The following is a 17831-nucleotide window of genomic DNA, read 5'->3' on the forward strand; positions in this document are numbered from 1 at the left end:
TGAAATAGTTTACTGCTTATTTTAGTGACAGCCAAGTGTAGTGAGAGTTATGTCTGTGTAAGATGATGTACACGTGCAGTTTAAAAAAAAAAAAAACAAAACAAAACCAAAAACCGAAAAAACCCAACCTGTAAACTGGCTTGGGACCTTTGGGGTGAAATGTGCCACATGACAATTATTGTGTTCTGGAGCTGTGGGCAGGAGGGACGCATGCAGTGAGCACAGGAGGAACCTCTTCTTGTTAGCTGTTCTGTCTTCATGTGCAGCTGGTCATTTGTCACTGATTTTTATGCACCTGTGCCACATCTGTAGGTCTGTGCTATTCAGATGGCAAAGGGTGCCATAAAGGCTGGAGATAATGTGCTTGGTCTGCGCAAGTGGGTGTAAGACGCTGCTGACTCCATAGAGAAGTGGCTGTGCATGCTGCTGTCAAAAGGGGCTGCGCTGCTTACTTTCCTACCCCTACAGCAATGACAGGCTGGCTGCCAGTGAGGTATGGAGGGATATTAAGTAATATACATGTCTATGAATGTATCCTTCAGAACGCTTTCCTTATTGCAGAAAGGGTGCTTTTAACTAAATTAATTATTTACCTTTTTATAAAATCCTACTAGGGACAAAAAAAGACTTTCTGGGTTTTTTTACTGGATTTTTATACAGCTGTCTGCTGATAACGAGGGAAACCTATAGAGCTTTTGTTCACTAAGGAGTTGCTCAAAGACAGTTGTTCCAACAGATTAATTCATTCCTCACCTTTCAATCTCCTCTGAAGGTAAAGCAGTCTGCATCTTCGTTTCTGTGGAACATCGTATATGAAAGAACATGAGAAATCCCTTTTAAAAAGGCACTGCAGCATCAGCAAAAATCATGTGGTAGAGGGAGGAGGGGGGGGAAAGAAAACCACCTTGCAAAAACGAATGCCATACAAAATGCAGTGACTGCTTCAGAGGAGTGAGGTAGAGTTTAGGTTGAGTTTTCAAGTAGCACCACAGGAGATTCTTTGAGGAACTGCATTGTTAAGCCAGGCCTTAACTGCTTGTTTAAGGCATTTTCATAGGATATCCTAGTTAAGTTTGACAGCTTGTTTACAATGGGTTCTTGCCTGGAGGCAGTTTCCAAGTGATGTCAGCAACTGAATTTCAGTAGAGCCACAGTTACTCACCCTAAGCTGTTACGCTGGACGCAAAACTCTTGCGATGCTGAACAAAGGCCAGATATAGATTGGTCCTTGGCACACTAAACTCCTTTGTTCACCTCTTCAATAGGATAGCAAGGGGGGTGCCTATCTTTCTAACTTACTCTGAATTAAGTTGGAATAGCCTTTGTTTTAAACCAGCAGTTATGTTATACTGGAAGCTATAGGGCCAAATCCTGTTGTACTCCAACCTGCTACTTGATCTTACAGGAGTCAAGATTACCTGCATGCAAGAGAAAGCATAGTGTGGCCCTGTATTCTTAGTTTAAATAGCAATCTCCATTTTGTGTCTGAAGGTTTCTTCTTGGGAGTAGCAGGCTTTTTTGTATACGTACATCAGTTACAGTGCTAAAATGAAGAGGAAAAACAATAGCATTTTATGGAGAACTTGGGTGTTTTAAGGGAAGGGATAAAATAGCTTCTTAGATGCTAAAAATAGCATCCCTCTGTTCTCTGCTCACTGGGATAACTGTGGTGTGTAAATAATCTATATGCCAGCTTTTGCCTCCAGAGAAAATAAGCTGATTTATTGGAAGTAAAATGAAGTTTTAGTTTTCTTAATTTTCCCAGGACCTAAAGGAGCATTATATCGCATGTTGTGTGTAGTTTACCCCACAGCACTCAATATATTCCCTTGCATAACTAAGCAAGCAGTACAAGATTCTCCCATTTCTGAAAATTAAAGGGCAGGTGCTGCTGAAGCACTTGATGGGGTTAGCACTTCTGTGTTGGGTCCATTCCTTGCTGCATGGCAAGGGGAGGGTGGAGCCTCCCCAAGGCAAATGCAGGCTGGGGCTTTCCTGCATGATTGATGGGTCTCAGGCCGCTGAGCAGAGAGGGGGCATGTCTTCCATGTGTATCATGCTCAGTGCCATTTGTAAAGTAGTTGCTTTAAATCTCTACCTCGACTTTGCAAATCTGCCCTGTGAGAAAGTGTGTGAAAACACTGTTGCTCAAGGCTATTGACTTAATCTGCAGATATACTTAAACCTCCTCAACACTCTTCCATCCAGTACTGATACGGTGAGGGCAATGAGGGCACCTTCTATACTGTGAAGAGAGCCTTAGAGTCCTTCCCGTCATGTCTCTCTGCTCTGCGCACTGAATTAAGTCCATGCTGAACAGGAGGATTACTGTGCCCTGAAAGGCTGCCTGCCTTGCCCTTCCCTGATAAACATTAGCTTCATTAGCCCATCCACCTCCTGCTGGTCTGAATAATAGATTAGAGTGGAATTACATCTTGCACAACTCAGTGGACACTAAAGATACTGTATTTCAATTAAGTCAACCAAGGTGTGCATTTACATCAGGCCACTATTGGTGTATTCTTCAAGTGCCAGTAACACATTTCTCTGTATGCTTTTGAAGGGGTAAAATTTATAAAGTGAATAGAAGAGATGTTTGCCGCTTACAATACAAATGCAATAGATGGTGTTAGGGACTACAACTGAAATGTTGTAGAAGTCTTAATGAGCAAAGTCAGATATGTCCATGTGTCATGGGTAATTAAATCCAACTACTTAGCCAGACTACCCTTTCCAACTTCCAACTCTTTTGGTGCTTGTGAATTATGTATATTAGGTAAATTGCACAGCATTTGGGTTTCTAAGACAGTCATACACAAAGGAAATTTGAACAACCTTTGCTTAAATACCTGACACACAGGTCTACACACAGTATTGCAGGAAATAGAAGTGCCACCTCACTGCTGGAGTAAATGGCCATCCTGTCAAAGGGGAATGCTGCTGCTTCACAGAAAATGGAAGCAGAAACAACAGAAAGAGAAACTGCAGGAGGCTGAGGCAAAACTCTGAGCTTTCCCTACTGCTGTGTGCTACTAAAATTAGCCTGCATTCTTCTATGGAAGAGGCAGGGTTTCACCATTATGAATGGAGTAAATGAGATGTCACCTTTCATAGCTTTCTTGGACCTAGTTGTTAGGTACTGTGGGGTTTTTGTGTTTCCCCTCACCTCCCCTTCTCCAAGCTTACTCTGGGCTCAGCATAGGGTTTTCCTGCTGTGGGCTAGCTCTACTAATGCAGTTATAAAAGTGCCACCTCAGCAGCTTACACTGGTCAAAAACTGCTGGAAGGAGTCAGCCACAGAGTGAGTGGCCATACCCCCTGAGGGGCACTGGCCCTGTGGGATTAGTGGCTGTCCTAGCACGACAGGCATGGTGGTCTTGCCCCCACTCAGGGCAGCACAGGCTTAGATGAGCTTTTCCTCTCACAGCAGCACAGCTTTGCACGATTGCACAAGCATTACCCTGTTAGTGTGAGTGTTCCATGTCTGCATCCACTGTTCTGCTCTCCTCCCCCACCAGAGCTAGAGGTGTGAAATGTCAAACTCGACGGTAACCTGGGGTCTTCAGTGAACTGCTAGACCACAGGTTAATAAGCACTTATTCTGGCAGCTGTCTTCTGGGTTCCCTTCACTTCTGCTGGGCTAACTCTTGGTGCGCTGGCTGGTGCGCCATGGACTTCCCACGGTGCCACAAGCACAAGGAATGGGGAAAGCATGGGATGCACCCACATCCAAGGCTTTCAAATTGTAAAATTGGCCAGATGTTGGACTAGAATAAAATCTGAATCCTCTATGGCAGCCAGGTTGTTCACCTAAAGCTTTTTTGTGCACTGTGCCTTTACCCTTTGCACATTCTTTGATGAAATTCCCTCCTGCAGCATCTGTCTTGAACTTCTCCATGTTCCTTCCTTGTCTCCCTCTTGCTGTCCCCTCTGGTTGGGATTTGGGAATTACTGACCCCAAAGGCAAACTATCCTTCTGGTTTTCCAGAGGACTTGAGTGGTGTGGAACCAAGAGGTTTCTTGCAGATCTAACTTAAATTTATCAGTACAGAAGGTAAACATAAGCAATGCTTTGTACAGTTGTCCACCTGCTGTACAGCACTCTGTAACTAATTTTCTGATTTGTTCTTTCCCTTATTCTTGTGAGTTGAATAGAAAACCAATACTTACGAGGGTCCAAAAGAGGTAAATAGTGAAGAGTGCAACAGTGAGTGCAATGAGGCCAACAGCTTCGAGCCTGCTACTAAAGTGCAGATGGTCCACTGCTCCTCGTAGACACAACCAGCCAGAGATAGTCGCCAGCGGAGTGATAAACAAGAAGCATACCATGTCTCCAAAGAGAGTCCGTTTCTCGTGCTGGGGGCCTGGGTTCCTCAGCCACTGCAAGCAAAATGTAGACAAATCAAGTGTCAGCCCAGGGAGGATGTTTTACCCAAGACGAGCTGCTTGCTTGCAAAATGCAGACCTGCCTCTTTGAGGAGGGTACATGGACCACATGCAGTGTGTGGCTCTGGCTGTCCCTAGAGAGCTCCCACATGAACTTCTCCCCTGTGCTGCCTGTTGATGTGCACCTCTAGCCATGCATACCCACCACATCGTTTATTCAGCTGTAGTAAAAGCTGCCTTGAGAAGGGGAAGTGTTTTGCATAGCGCAGCCCCTGGCATTCGGCTGCAGAACTGTTCAAGAAACTCCTTTCTTAATGTGGAAAAAATCATACGCTCTCCTGACAGCTCGAGAGTGCAGAAAATGTTAGTATTTTGTGTGCTATTTTAAATTTTTTTTTTTTAATGTTCTGCTTGTAATATTGGCAAAGCCATTTTCAACTTGCTTTCAGATACCCACATGCAATCAGAGTTGAATGCCCACAAGGTTACTGTTATTAAGAGGATATGAGTCTCGCAGAACAGAGTGCCTGAAAGTCAACTGCTGAAGTGAAGGTTGATTGAACACCTGTTGGCCTGTCATGTTTCTATAAACAGGATTTTAGGTAGCAGAGGTAAAAGAAGTTCAGCCTACAGCAGTACACTGAGACCTTTTACTAAAAAACCCTCATCACTCAATATTTGAACAAGAAGACTACCATGCCCTGTAATTTTTGCCAGTGTAAGCCACAGGATTTAGTCAAAACTGCCCTGCAGCACCCTTTTATTTTTTTTTTGTTCTTTGAGCATATAACCATATGCACAGCACTACCAAGGATAGCAAATATTTCTTACTGTGGCACCTGGGAACCCCAACCAACCTGGGAGCTGTACATACTACCCTGGCCAGCGAGGGCAAACACACCACGTACCACACAGGACTCTCTCTGCCCCAGAGAGTCCACGATCTAAGCAGAGGAGTCAAGGCCGGGAATGGGCAGTAGAGGCGGGGTGAGCTCTCATAACCCCCGCTGCCTGCACGGCCAGAGCTGGGCGCAGGGCAGGCTATAGATTCCCCATCTGGCGCGTCCTTCCCAGGCTCCCCGCTCCGAGTGTCGAGGTCGTGCTGAAGGCAAGGGAAGTCACGCTCCTCCAGGGCGTTATTGCATTATCTGTCTTCAGCGCAACAAGAAACCAAAACCACTGCAGCTCTGTGCCAGCAGATGGGGATAAAGCTCACGCATCCTTAAACTGTTTGGCCCTCTCATTCCTCCCAGCGTACGGGTGTTTTTTTCTTCCTCCCTATTACAGTGCTGCAGCAGTGACCCAGAGGAATAGCAGGACTCAACAGTTTTGACAAGAGAGGGCAAGGCTACCAGCCTTGTGCAAGCTAATTAATATTTCTCATCTAGGTATCCTACCCCTCTATTATTTCCAGACCCTGCTTCATCTTTTCCCACTTTGCCCACAACATGAAAACAAATACAGCATTTACCTCTCCATCTTCATATGGGGTAAAACAATAGTCAAGAAACTGAGTGCAACCAGGAACAGGTAGTCACTAATATGGCACTAACAGAAAGACACAAATCAGTAGACAAGTTTGCCTCAGCCTCAGCATCTCTCAGATGGAAGTAATAAATTATCTACTTCACAGGATTTTTGTGAGGTTTAACTGCAACACAGTAATGCAGCAGCCTAAGATCCGTTTTTCACATATGACTCATGAATTTAGGAGAACACAAAAACATGAACATTTTTTTCAGGATGTAGGCTTTTAATTTGCTTCAATACTTTTAAAATCCTAAGGAAGCGGGAAGTGCTTCGTAACTACTATGTACTACTATAAGCAAGAAGTTGTAAGGGAAGACGCAAGTTAAAAAGGAAGGCTCAATATTTGTTTTTTCCTTTTCAAGCAGTATCTTAAGCTCAATATTATTGAAAATACCAGAATTCTGGGTGTGGTGAGCTCACCCCAACCAGCAGCTGAGCACCCACACAGCTGCTTGCTCACCGCTGCACCCCCATCAGTATGGGGGAGAGAACAGGAAGAGGCTGCAAGCAGAGCTTGCTTTGGTAGAGCCTGTACAAAATAAGGAGACATGTTTATGTTTGAACAGCTTTTTATTTTATTGTAACTTTATGAAGAATGCTATAAAAAGTCATGTGTGAAAGGCTCACACCACTTTCCTTGGAGCTTTCACTCCACTTACTTAAAAACACCCCCAAGGGTACGTGCATAACAGTTATATTTGGTTGCTTCTAGACAGGACAGATTGCAACCTTTACCTTCTTCAGTTTCCACAAATCCCTGTAATGCGAAACCACCAGGAAAATGAGAGGAACTGAAAGCACCTGGCAGTGGAGATTCTGCTCTTAAAGGTAACTGTGAAAGGTTTTTGTGAAGAGTATTCGTTTAAAAGGTGAACCACAAGAGGATTGCTAAGCACCTGCACCTCTCCTTGATCTCAATAGGAATTGCAGGTGTTCGCGATTTCCCCAGGGCAGACCTTAAAATGCCAGTATCGCCTTATCTCAGTGCTATATGTTGACTGTCCCCCCTATAACTGGGCAGTGAAGAATGTACTGCAACATTTCAGAGTCTGTTTAGTGGAGGCTGCATCCTCAAATCGCAGTCTGTTCATTGATCTGAGCAAGAAGGAAGAATGGCAAGAATACATATATGCAAGGAAGCACACACATTAAGGCATGTGTTGTCATCTCTGCCCTATGACTTTCATGACACACAGTACAAAGCACTTGAATTAAGACAGTATTTTATGATGTGCCATCTCACTTGATTGAAAGTTTGACAAAAATGGTGTGAGACTGCTTCAGAGGCTGACAGCTCTCCACACTCCTTATGTCGTCTGACCCATGTGAACAAAGAATCAAACCCACGCAATTCAAGTATTAGATGAGCCTAGGACAGACAAGAGTAGTTTTAAATAATAAATAACCCCCCCACCATTCTACAGTCTAACCTTAAAAGCTGGAGAAATTTCATTAGCTAGTTCTGAAGTGGAAGTCAAAAGCAATGAACAAATAATTTCAATGGCTCTATGGATTTCAGTCACAGCACATATTTTTCTCCTTAAGTAGTGTACATGTGTTTCTGAATCTGCTTCCATCTAGATTCTAGGTGTCAGTCTTTTGTTTTGGAAATGTGCACTGTCAAGTTACTTCATAGCTAAAAAGCCAAGTCAGCAAATCCTTTTGTGAAACTGAAACCCACACAATGATCCCAACGAAGTCCAGAGCTGATTAGCGTGGCAGTACAGTAGGGACTACCCTGCTGGCAAAGAATGAGATGTAAGGCCAGATGCAACTCTCATATCTGCACTATGATACTCTGAAATCTGTCCTATTAAAATGTGTCAATGTGCTCAATTATTTCTGCAATAAATTGAGACTCTCGCAGTAATAATTTCCATTTTGGAAACAAACAAACAAAAGAGTTCATAAAAAGGGTCATGTTTGAAGCAAGATGCTGACCTGCCTGGCAAAACACTACTTTATCAAGTGCTATCTTGAAGTGAGCGGTGATTCCTGTTCCTGATACACAGGTGTAAAGCCAGAGTAACAAGACACGAATTGAGTTTAGCAATGGCAGCAAGCAGTAATTCAAGAACAGGTAAGCGCAGCACCTGATGCACAACCCAATACTGGCTCATGACTGACACAAGCAAAGAAACCCTGTGCCTGGAGACTAATATACACCTGATGAGAATCCAGCCCCTCGAAGAAACGTGGGGTCCCACCTCGTCCCTCACAATGACACAATCCAAATGAGGTCTGCTCAGAAGCGAAACACCCCGCAAACCCTGAGCTAATGGCTGTGGCCACACGATACCTCTCTACTCGGCCAGCTGTCCACGCCGTCCCTTCGGCAGTGGGTGCTGCCACACTGCTCCAGCACAGGGGCTCTCTGCTCAGCCAAGCTCAGCTAAATGGGGCAGGTGTTGCTGAAATGGGTGGAAAGCCCACACCGCAAGAGAGGACTTTTAAAAGTTTGACTCATTTATCCCAGCAAAGTCATGCTCTAAATGCATCTTGGCGGTGGCCAGAAGAAGGGAGAACTGAAGGGGCACATCGGTGATGGAGAAGTGCTACTTAAGCTAATGGACAATGTGGGCTTAAGAACAAATTGATAATAGTTGGCCATAAATAAATTTAGGGTAAGAATCAGAAAAAAATTCCCAGCCTTCAGAGGATCCAGCTCTGGAACAGCCTCCCGAGAAGAGTGGTATAGGGTAAAATCCCCAAAGCTGACACAGTTTTAGGAAGGAACTTGCTTACGTTTTGAAAGGGATTTTTGATGTACTGCATTTGACATGAGAAAACACTGTTAACACACCCGAGGCTCCTTCACCTCACATGCTGACACGTGTAATACACATACAAGGATTTGTTGCAGTTACTTCACACAGCAGAGTTGAATTTAAATTATTATCTGCCCTAGAAAGATGAAATTGAGCTCTTGACCTTCATCTGAGGGTCTCCACGCTTCCTTCAACTGAATGCAGTCTCTAGTGCTCAGGAACTTAATGTGGATTTGCAACAGTCCCTGGGAGACTTTTGGTATATGAGCCCACTACTGGCTTTCAAAATTTTACCTGATATTTAAAACTGCATGCGAAACCAGATCTATTAAACTGTCCAAAATCCCCTTTCAGTGTGAATGTACAGAGATTTTTATTTGACATTGTCAAATAATCTGAAGCTTCAGGCTCCTGAGATGAGTGAATGGGCTCTGTTTCCTTTCCACTGCTTTACTTCATCCTGCCTAAGCAAACATAACTGGAGACTAGAGAACTGCTCATCTGAAAGGGAAGACAGGCTGAGGCATCTGCACGATGTGTCAGCAAAGTGAAGCCTTACATTTGGAGAAGGAAATCATCAGAACAACCAGCAACTGAGGACCAGAACACCCTGGAGAGGCTCAGACTGGTATTTTATCTAACCTAACCAAAATGAGCTGCCAGCAGAAAACTGCTGTAAAACACCTCCACAAGTTTGAGCTGCTTCACCATTGCCAAAGGCCAAATCCTAGAAGCACTCACCTCCATAGGTCTAATTTCAATTAGATGACTCACAAATGCTAAGTAAAGTATGTGCATAGTGTTTTCCAGATCAGATCCTAAGGCTAGAACCTGCTTCTACTGGGAAGCCCTTTTTAGTTCACTACATCTTCCTTGGAAAATTGATTTTACGTAAATGTTGCTGCAGTTATACCAGCAGCGAAGAAGATTCCAGAGAGTATGAAGAAAATCCATCACACTGCTTTTTAGTTAAAGGTATCTAAATAGTTATCACATATGAAGCTGGGGGGAGAAGACAGCAAGGAACTGTCTCCTCTAAATGTGTTTCCCTTTGAACTAGAAATAGCTTATTACACATCAAACATATCAGTTCATTTTGTTCTTTTCACGCTGATAGCTCTGCAGTGAATCTTGATGAAAGCAGCCTGTACCCAAGCAAAACTGCTAGCAATTGTTGTCATTTCTGGTTTCATGCCAGCAGTGACCAATGGGAACATTTTGTCTTTGGCTTTAAGCACAGACAGACTGATATTGCCTGGTTTTTTAGACTGTTTCTCTTGAATGAAGGACATTTTTAAAGACCAGGAGGACCATTTATTGGCACACACACACAAAAATAAATTACACCTGAACAGTTTTGTTCAAATGCTTTTTTACTCAAAAAAATTTTTTTAACCTTTTTCAATGAAATGTTTTGAAACTAAGCTTAACTACATGTAACTCAAAATAGTCTCCCTGACCAGAATGGTATGTATGTTTGTTTTCAGTGCAATGAAACGTTTCGGGTGATGCAAAACTTTTCTAGGTTAATGTTTTGCCAAAGAAAACAAACATTTGACAGTTACTTTTCAGTTGAAAAAATATTTGTATTTCAGTTTTTGGGTTTCCTGCTTAGATCAAACATTCAGTTACTGGCAGTGTTACTGTCTTCAGTGGGTGCTTTTAGAAAGGCCATGGTTAACAGCTCACAGAGATGTTCCTTTGGTCCCAGAGACAGTGGCCTGTCTATTTGACAGCTAGAAACTAAATGATTTGATCTCTGTAACTTTATTATGCTAATGTTACGGCCTCTGTAACTGAGTCCGCTCTTATTTAAGTTTAACCCTTATTTTAACTCAAGTTCCAGGGAATATTTTAATTGTGGATGTCTGAATGAGCCAAAGCTACTTTTTGAAAGAGCAAATGACTTTCATTTGCATGTTATTGCAAGTGAAAGGAATACATTATTCATTGTAAAGGTGGTGTATGATACACCTTTAATTTTTTCTGTTTTATAAAAAGAAGAAACCACAGCACAGATGGGAACCAACCCTAGGTGGCAGCTAAGTGTAAGGAGAGTACTGCAGGCTGTTGCTATCACACCATAACTGAACTGGCAATCTAGACCTTGGGTATTCTGCTAACTGAAAAACAAGAGTTTGACATGCAATGCTCCACCAAGTAGCAATAATACAGCGACCAGCAGATGTGGTGTTCAGTTTCTGGATTATACAACTTTAATGTCTAATAACAGGATTAGTAATTCTCTGATAGTGAAAACAAACAACAGAGCGTGCTAAGCTGCACTATAAAAATTGATGAAGTTTCTTGCAGGTCCAATTAAACAATATTGTATTCTTTAACATTAGTCTGGCTTACTGCTATTCTGTTTTCCTACTATCCACTTTCAGTTTATATTTCAGGTGATGCTTGTATCAGGTAAACGATTTCAAGATGTGTCAAGATTTTGTGGAACTCTGGGAGAAGCAGTATTTCCTTTTATCTGTATGTTTTTCAAAGCTCCCATTCTATTTTGGATGAATGTATTCCCAATTAGGCAGACAAGTGTATGCATTCAAGAAGATCAACAAAAATCACATTTTGCATTTTAAATCAAAAGCAAAGCAGATTTGCTATTGACAACACATATTTCAACACATTGCAAATGTCCTGATCTACAAGCTCAAATATACGGAAACTAAAGACATGATAGATAATAAATGCTTGGTAACTCTCCAAAAAGACAGATGCAAAAAAACTTTTCATCTTAGCACTTTTTTTTTTCCCCTAGAAAAAGCAAAGTTTGACTTGCTTCTATTGGTTGCAGGAAATGCTACCAGCAGGAGAGAGATGATAACCAGGCAGTTTAGAACTGTATTACAGAATCATGTGTCCAAAGAAAAGTCATCAATACTATCTAAGACAAAAATAGCTGTACCTTTGAAAACCCACAGCATCTTCCGTCATCTTGCTAGTCCTTAAAGAATACCATTTGGCCTTTCCCAAAGCAGCTATTCCCTCTCTGATGTTCAGTTACTTTCTCCTGGGAATTTTCTTCAACATTTTTTGCCCTTGATCACTAGTCCTTTAAATTTAGGAAAGAGCAGTTACAGATGTGATGGTTTGAAGGCATGGTCTGTTCACTGACAAGTAATTTTTCCTTTTCTTTTTTTTTTTTTTTTTTTTTTTGTTGGGGCGGTGGGTTGATCTTGTTTGCATGCTTGCTGTCAGTACTATGAGAAAGATTTGTGCTTGGGAAAAGTCAAGCAATGTAGCAAAACTTTTCTGAAAGGAACATAAAAACCCTATTTCACTTCTCTTTACAGGAGAGAGAACAGCTTGTTTGGGTGTCTGGATTTCTCCCCATTAGAAATGAATAGAGTAGGGTATTCTAGGTGTAAAAAGTGCATCTTCAAGAGGTTATGTTTTTAAAACTGTATGAGTTGGGGAGTTTATTACTTTAACTCAGACATACTTCTACTGGAAGTCTACAAGGCTGCTTCAAATTCACCCTGTGTGACTTGGGTCTCGGCGTGTGGGGGGGCATTTTCAAAGCTGAAGACAACTACATACAAAAGTATCTCCCCATCACCTCGCCCGTCTTATTTTGCCCTTTTTGGGTCAAGAAGGGAGGGAGAATGTACATACTTAAGCTATCAGCTCCCAGCCCTAATGTGCTGTACTGACAGCTTTTTGACAGCTTTGACCTTAGATTCATGAAAGTTTTCCTTGTTGGTGACTACTTTGAGTCACCATTTTCCTTCTGGCTTTAAGAGTGATCCTTCTACAAACTACATGCAGCAAATCTGGTGTCTCTTCATTACAGTAATTTAATGCTAATGACTTGCTTCACTGAGCAGTGGAGAGGAAAAATAAGTAAAAAGAATCCCAACAGAAAAAAACAGCATGACTCAAAGTGTTGCATAAAAAGTAAATTCATATTTCAGTGTAAGGCTTCTGGAAGTTTTAAATTACAATATAAGCTCATCTTAACTACTTTATGCATAGATGTAGGTTTTAGGGGGTTTTAAAATTTATTTTTCTCTTCTAGCATGAGCTCTACAGCCAGACTGGGAAAAAATGAAGTTAATTTCTGCCCAATATTGTGATGATTATCCTGACTTTATTTTTACTCCTAGTCATGCTGTTTTGCTTATGTGTTTTATATCGTTAATTAAGTGCTTTCTGTTTGTTTGCTTGCAAAAAATGAACCAATAGATACCAAATCCTGGTTGGTTTAAAACATGTAAATAACTTACAAGCAATACAAGCCTGACTTATGTGGTCACATAATGTTCTTATACCATATTTATGTTGTAGCTGGTTGTTTTCTAACAACATTTTATTGCTTATAAATACATTTGTACTGCCATGTTTTGTTTCTGTTTCTGTACTAAGCCAAGTGGAAGCAACATAGATGCAATATGGAAATTGAAATGAAGATTATATACAATACACACATAAAGCTTGCCTAATCTTTATGCTGAAACATAGCAAAAGCATCTACATGAATAATGTCATACATTTCTAGAGTGGATTTCTTTCTGTGGATTGGCTGCATTAAAAAAGCAGCTTATATAAAAGTGGAAGGTCTATAAAAGTCACTAACTGAAACTAGTGCAGTTTGATTTCACTGTATTTGTTTTGAGATCCTTCCAGGTTTGTCACAAGGAACATCATGTCTACACATATCAACCACCATATTATAGACTTTTCTTTCCTCTGGTGTCCAGGGTTTCTGCTGCTTAAACCTGGGTCCTCTGTGTCAAATGTAGCCAGGCTCTCACTGTCAGTGGGGTGACCAAAACATGGGATAGAGAAGTAGGGCTACCCAGCAGCAGCTCCTTTTCTCTTTGAGATGCATCATCCCTAGACACGTTCATAATGAGATATCCATGTGCCTAAGCACACATCCTACCCATCTATAATTTCCAGCAGACTGTAAAGGGGTGCTGCGCATCTAGCACATGGTAGAAGAGGTGGGTTCAGACCTTGCATGTACTTGAACTGAATTTTGGAGTATCATGAGCCCTGGGACTGAGTGGAATGTGCATGTACTCATGTAACGTGTAAATGGACAATGACTTTTGGATTACTGGCAAATAGCTCCTTTTAACTGACTGTAGGGCTGTGGATGTCTCCAAACATCCCCTTATCTGAAGGAGGAGCTCTGAAATCAAGCAAAATGGCTAGACTTGGTCTGCTGATGCCTGCCAAGTGCCTCAATAGCAACATGTTGTCTAGCAAAAATGTGACTTCAAATGGCAGCTCCAAAGGTGCTACAGAAAGCTTATGCTTCAGTAGATTATGTCTGATTAATGTTGGTGGTTTCAGTTTTTTGTGCCAGAGCTTGCTGGGTGCCCTCCAGAAGGGAGGTGAACAGAAGGACACAGCAATCTTCAGCAGGAAAAAAACTCTATTTCTATCATGATCCATCTCTTGCTCCTTTACAGTAATATATCGTATTCTCTCCAGTGCAGCTGTTGTGAACAAGTTCACGAGTGACCGAGAAGTAAGGAAGTACCAGATCCCAGTGAAGAGCTGAGGAGCATCAGCCTAGCCTCTGCGCAGAAGTCGCACCAGAAGCAGGGTCATCTGGAGGGAGTGTGACAGTTCCCGGTTAGCTCAGTCCATAAGCAAGGAGGTGTAAGTGCTGAAAGTCAGGTAAGGCATGAGGAGGCTCTGCACTTACCTGCAGCACATTAGCCACCCATTTAACAAAATCTGTGAAGGCTCAACAGAAAGCCGTTCTTACCGACAACTGTAAAAATCACACAGGGCACATTTGACACATGTAGGCCAACGGTATGGAGACAAGGAACTGTAAAGACCACTCCTTTTGGCTGACCAACCTTTGACAAACACCTGTGGAGGAGGCAAAATATGTGCATTCCCTGGTGTGTGCTTCTTTGTCTTGATGAAAGACAAGTCACAGAGCTACTCCACCCAATGTAGCAGGAGGCAAAAGACATAAATGGTGGATAGCAATGAACAAATCACTTGCCTTAAACACTGAAGAAGGGGTTAATCCCCACCATAATGCCCAATGCATGGTTCAGAAACACAATTCTTCTGGGGAAAATAATCTGAGTTAAATAAAGAAGTGAACCAAGAATGTCTGAAGCTTCACAAATGCAATGTTGAGAGGATGGATCTGCCTGACAGACTGTACTACCATTTCCTGCCTCTTGCGTTGGGTTTTGGGCATCAGTTAGCAGATCGTACATTTCTTGGGAGATATTTCTCCCCCAGACAACAAAAACGTGTCCTGTGGCATAGATAAAGGAATGTCTCCCTTGAGAAGTACCTAGTTTGAAACTCAGTTAACCAGAGAGAAGCTTATGATGGAGAAAAGACACAAACGATGAAAGAGGAAATGGAGGTCAAAATGAATGCTGTTTTTCCTTTGCTTTTTCTTGCAAGAGAAATCCAGGAAAAAACAGGCTGCTGTGCATAACATAAGTTGGGGAGAGAAAGCAAAGGTGAGGTCCTGGCATTTTTGCACTCTATGCATGATGTATGCAGGAGACAGGATATAGCTGTAGGTATGTCCCTTGTATCTGAGCTAAATATCTCCTGTTCGAGCGCATGGGCCCACATCCTTACTGTGAACATGGGCAACTGCTTAAAAGAAGGCAAAAAGCCATCTTGCAACAAATTTTTATAGAGCACTTGCTTTCATTTCATAATGAACTAAAGCAAACTAGCAACATGGCGGGGAGGCGGGGACAAATGCTATGGGTTCACCAGCCCATTCTGATCAAATCATGAAGCGCAGCAAGAAATCCTCTGCTGCTTCCATAGTAATGTACACAGAGGAGGAAGGAATATGGCTTGAACAACCAGCCATGCCATTTACTGCTCACTTCATTTCAAACCCACTACTGCTGCAGCCTGTCCTAGGTGCTAACAGCAGGAATGAAGTCAGATATGACATTTCTAGAAAAAGGAAGTGAAGTATCTCAATTTTTTTCCGTTGAGATTTCCTTCACACCCATGGCTAAGCCACTAAGAAGCAGTAATCAACCACGTGAAGGGATGGGGAGAAAACATAATATCATCTTCTTTTCTTTTTTTTTTTTTCCCATTTAAGAAAGTGAATAATATGTCTTTGAATAGTCAGAAGTACCAGTTTTTTTCCTGATGGACAATCTCTAGGAGAAAAGCTGAATATGATGATTGATTGCCTCAAGCATTTTTATACTACCTGTTACTGACCAATGGATGGGATATATTCCCTGCATGAGATAGGGCCTGCTCAGAAGTTACTGGATAAGCTTCTATGGACTATGCTCTACAAATTACTTTATGAGTACAATAGTCCCTCTTGACCTCCTAAAATGCATTGTTAAACTCATCATTCACCTCCACTGAAAGGAGCATTTACCATTTCCATTATCTAGTTCAGAGGAATCTTTGGAGAGCTAATTATCTTACTAAATGAAGAGAACTTTAACTCCCCACCCCAAACACAAGAACACACACACACAAAATCACAAACACAGATACACACACACACACACACACGATGGAGCTAAAAGCAGGTGGCCACTCTGGCTTGTCACGTGTCCAAAAATCACAGCAGGTTTTTGTGAAAGGTGGTCCTACTATACCTAACATACCTCCCTCCATGCTCTCATACTCTAGATAATACAAGGAGACAGACAGGACGGTGCTTTTAGGACACAGAAGATGGGGGAATCTGGCAACTTGCATCTGCTTTAGTCATGCTTTGAGAACTTTCAGATTTTCTGTAATTATTTGCATGGGGAGGTCTTTGGATTTCAAAGCACTGTGTATTAAATAAGTACGAACTTTAAGGACAAACTTCAATTATACTAACAGAAGTCAAGAGGTTTGACTGCTATCTTTCTGCTTAATTTATCCCCTTCCATACAAGTCATCTTAATTACTCTTTGTCTCTCCTGCTCTCAATTTTAAAAGTATGGCTTCAATTCCCTTCTAAACCAAAAACATACTCCTTTGTATAAGATCACAAAGGACTTCAAAAAAGTCAGTTGCTTTTTTTTATGACCTTTTCTGCAACTACACGTAATTGTTGTTCAATGCACTAAAATACTGTGGGTGTGGCAGCTGAGAAGCAAGGAAAGATTAGGTAGTAAGGAGAAAAACACCAGTTAACAATGTGTACTATGTTTCAGAAATGCTCCTGCACTTGGTTCTCATTTGTCCTCAGCTGAGAAACAGAAGACAGCTTTATCATTATTACTGTTATTGTTGTTGTTGCTATTATTTATTACTGCTTTTGCCAAAAAGAAGCCTCACTTCATCAGGGAATGATCAAGTGACTGGACTCCCCCAGCCTGGGCAGGGTTAGCTTTGCTTTCAATGTCTTCAATCATCATTAGCTCTGAACAATGTCATGACATATTTGTGCAAAGCAAGCCTCACAAGCAGCTGTTGCAAGGGAACAGCTTGAAGAAGCTGGACTCTAAAATCAAACTGTTTACTTTGCACTGCCTCAGCATCGCTCATCTTTCTTTTCAGAAGGCAAATTCAGAGTGGCATCGTCCTCATGCCAAAACCACAACCGAAAACTGCCTGGCGCAGGCCGAGAGCAGCTGGCCGAAAGATGTTATCATCTCCATTGGAGAATGCTCAGTCATAAAGATTTTGCTGCTCAGTCGCTGACAGCCTGAGAACACTGAACAGCAGCGTTTCTCAAACTGGGACCAGCTTCCTGGGAGAGGCTGGAGTCCTGCTAGAAGCACCAAACAAGCCAGAGGCAAACACAGCTGGCCTAGGCTTGCTCTGGTTAAGGCCTGACAAGACTACAGGTCTTGTGCTAAATACCGTGTCATGTACCTCTTTTTTGCTGATCCTAAGGAAGAATGAAGATATCCTCAGGCTTAGTCACAAAATGCGCATGCCTAACTCAATCCAGCGTAAAGCAATTTTGGTAGCCTTCAATGAGAACTGCTCACCCCGTCTCTGCATGGGCCCCTGACCAAATTCCCAGCAGTCAGTTTTATCCTGTATCGTCTCATCTGTGAATAAGAGCAAAACAAGATGTGCCCCCTCCCCTTTATTTTTAATACTGTATCTCTTCCAACCAGTTCTGCTACAGTTTACAGGAGCAATGAAGATGCACAGGAAAGACATTTTGTCCTGAACCCAAGCTTAGCATGTAAGCACCTGTGTCACCAG

At 42.1% G+C, this 17831-nt stretch overlaps 1 protein-coding gene across 4 annotated transcripts in view; it reads right to left on the minus strand.

Annotated features, from left to right (window-relative positions):
• MARCHF3 (membrane associated ring-CH-type finger 3) overlaps window positions 1-17831 on the minus strand; it is a 109765-nt gene that overhangs the window by 29782 nt on the left and 62152 nt on the right. For all 4 annotated transcript variants that reach the window (XM_052777222.1, XM_052777221.1, XM_052777219.1 and 1 more), the window contains one exon: window positions 4171-4380. In XM_052777222.1, the coding sequence (XP_052633182.1) occupies window positions 4171-4380 (210 nt within the window). The remainder of the gene's footprint in view (window positions 1-4170; window positions 4381-17831) is intronic.

Source organism: Harpia harpyja, chromosome Z, assembly GCF_026419915.1.
Source record: "Harpia harpyja isolate bHarHar1 chromosome Z, bHarHar1 primary haplotype, whole genome shotgun sequence".
NCBI lineage: Eukaryota > Metazoa > Chordata > Aves > Accipitriformes > Accipitridae > Harpia > Harpia harpyja.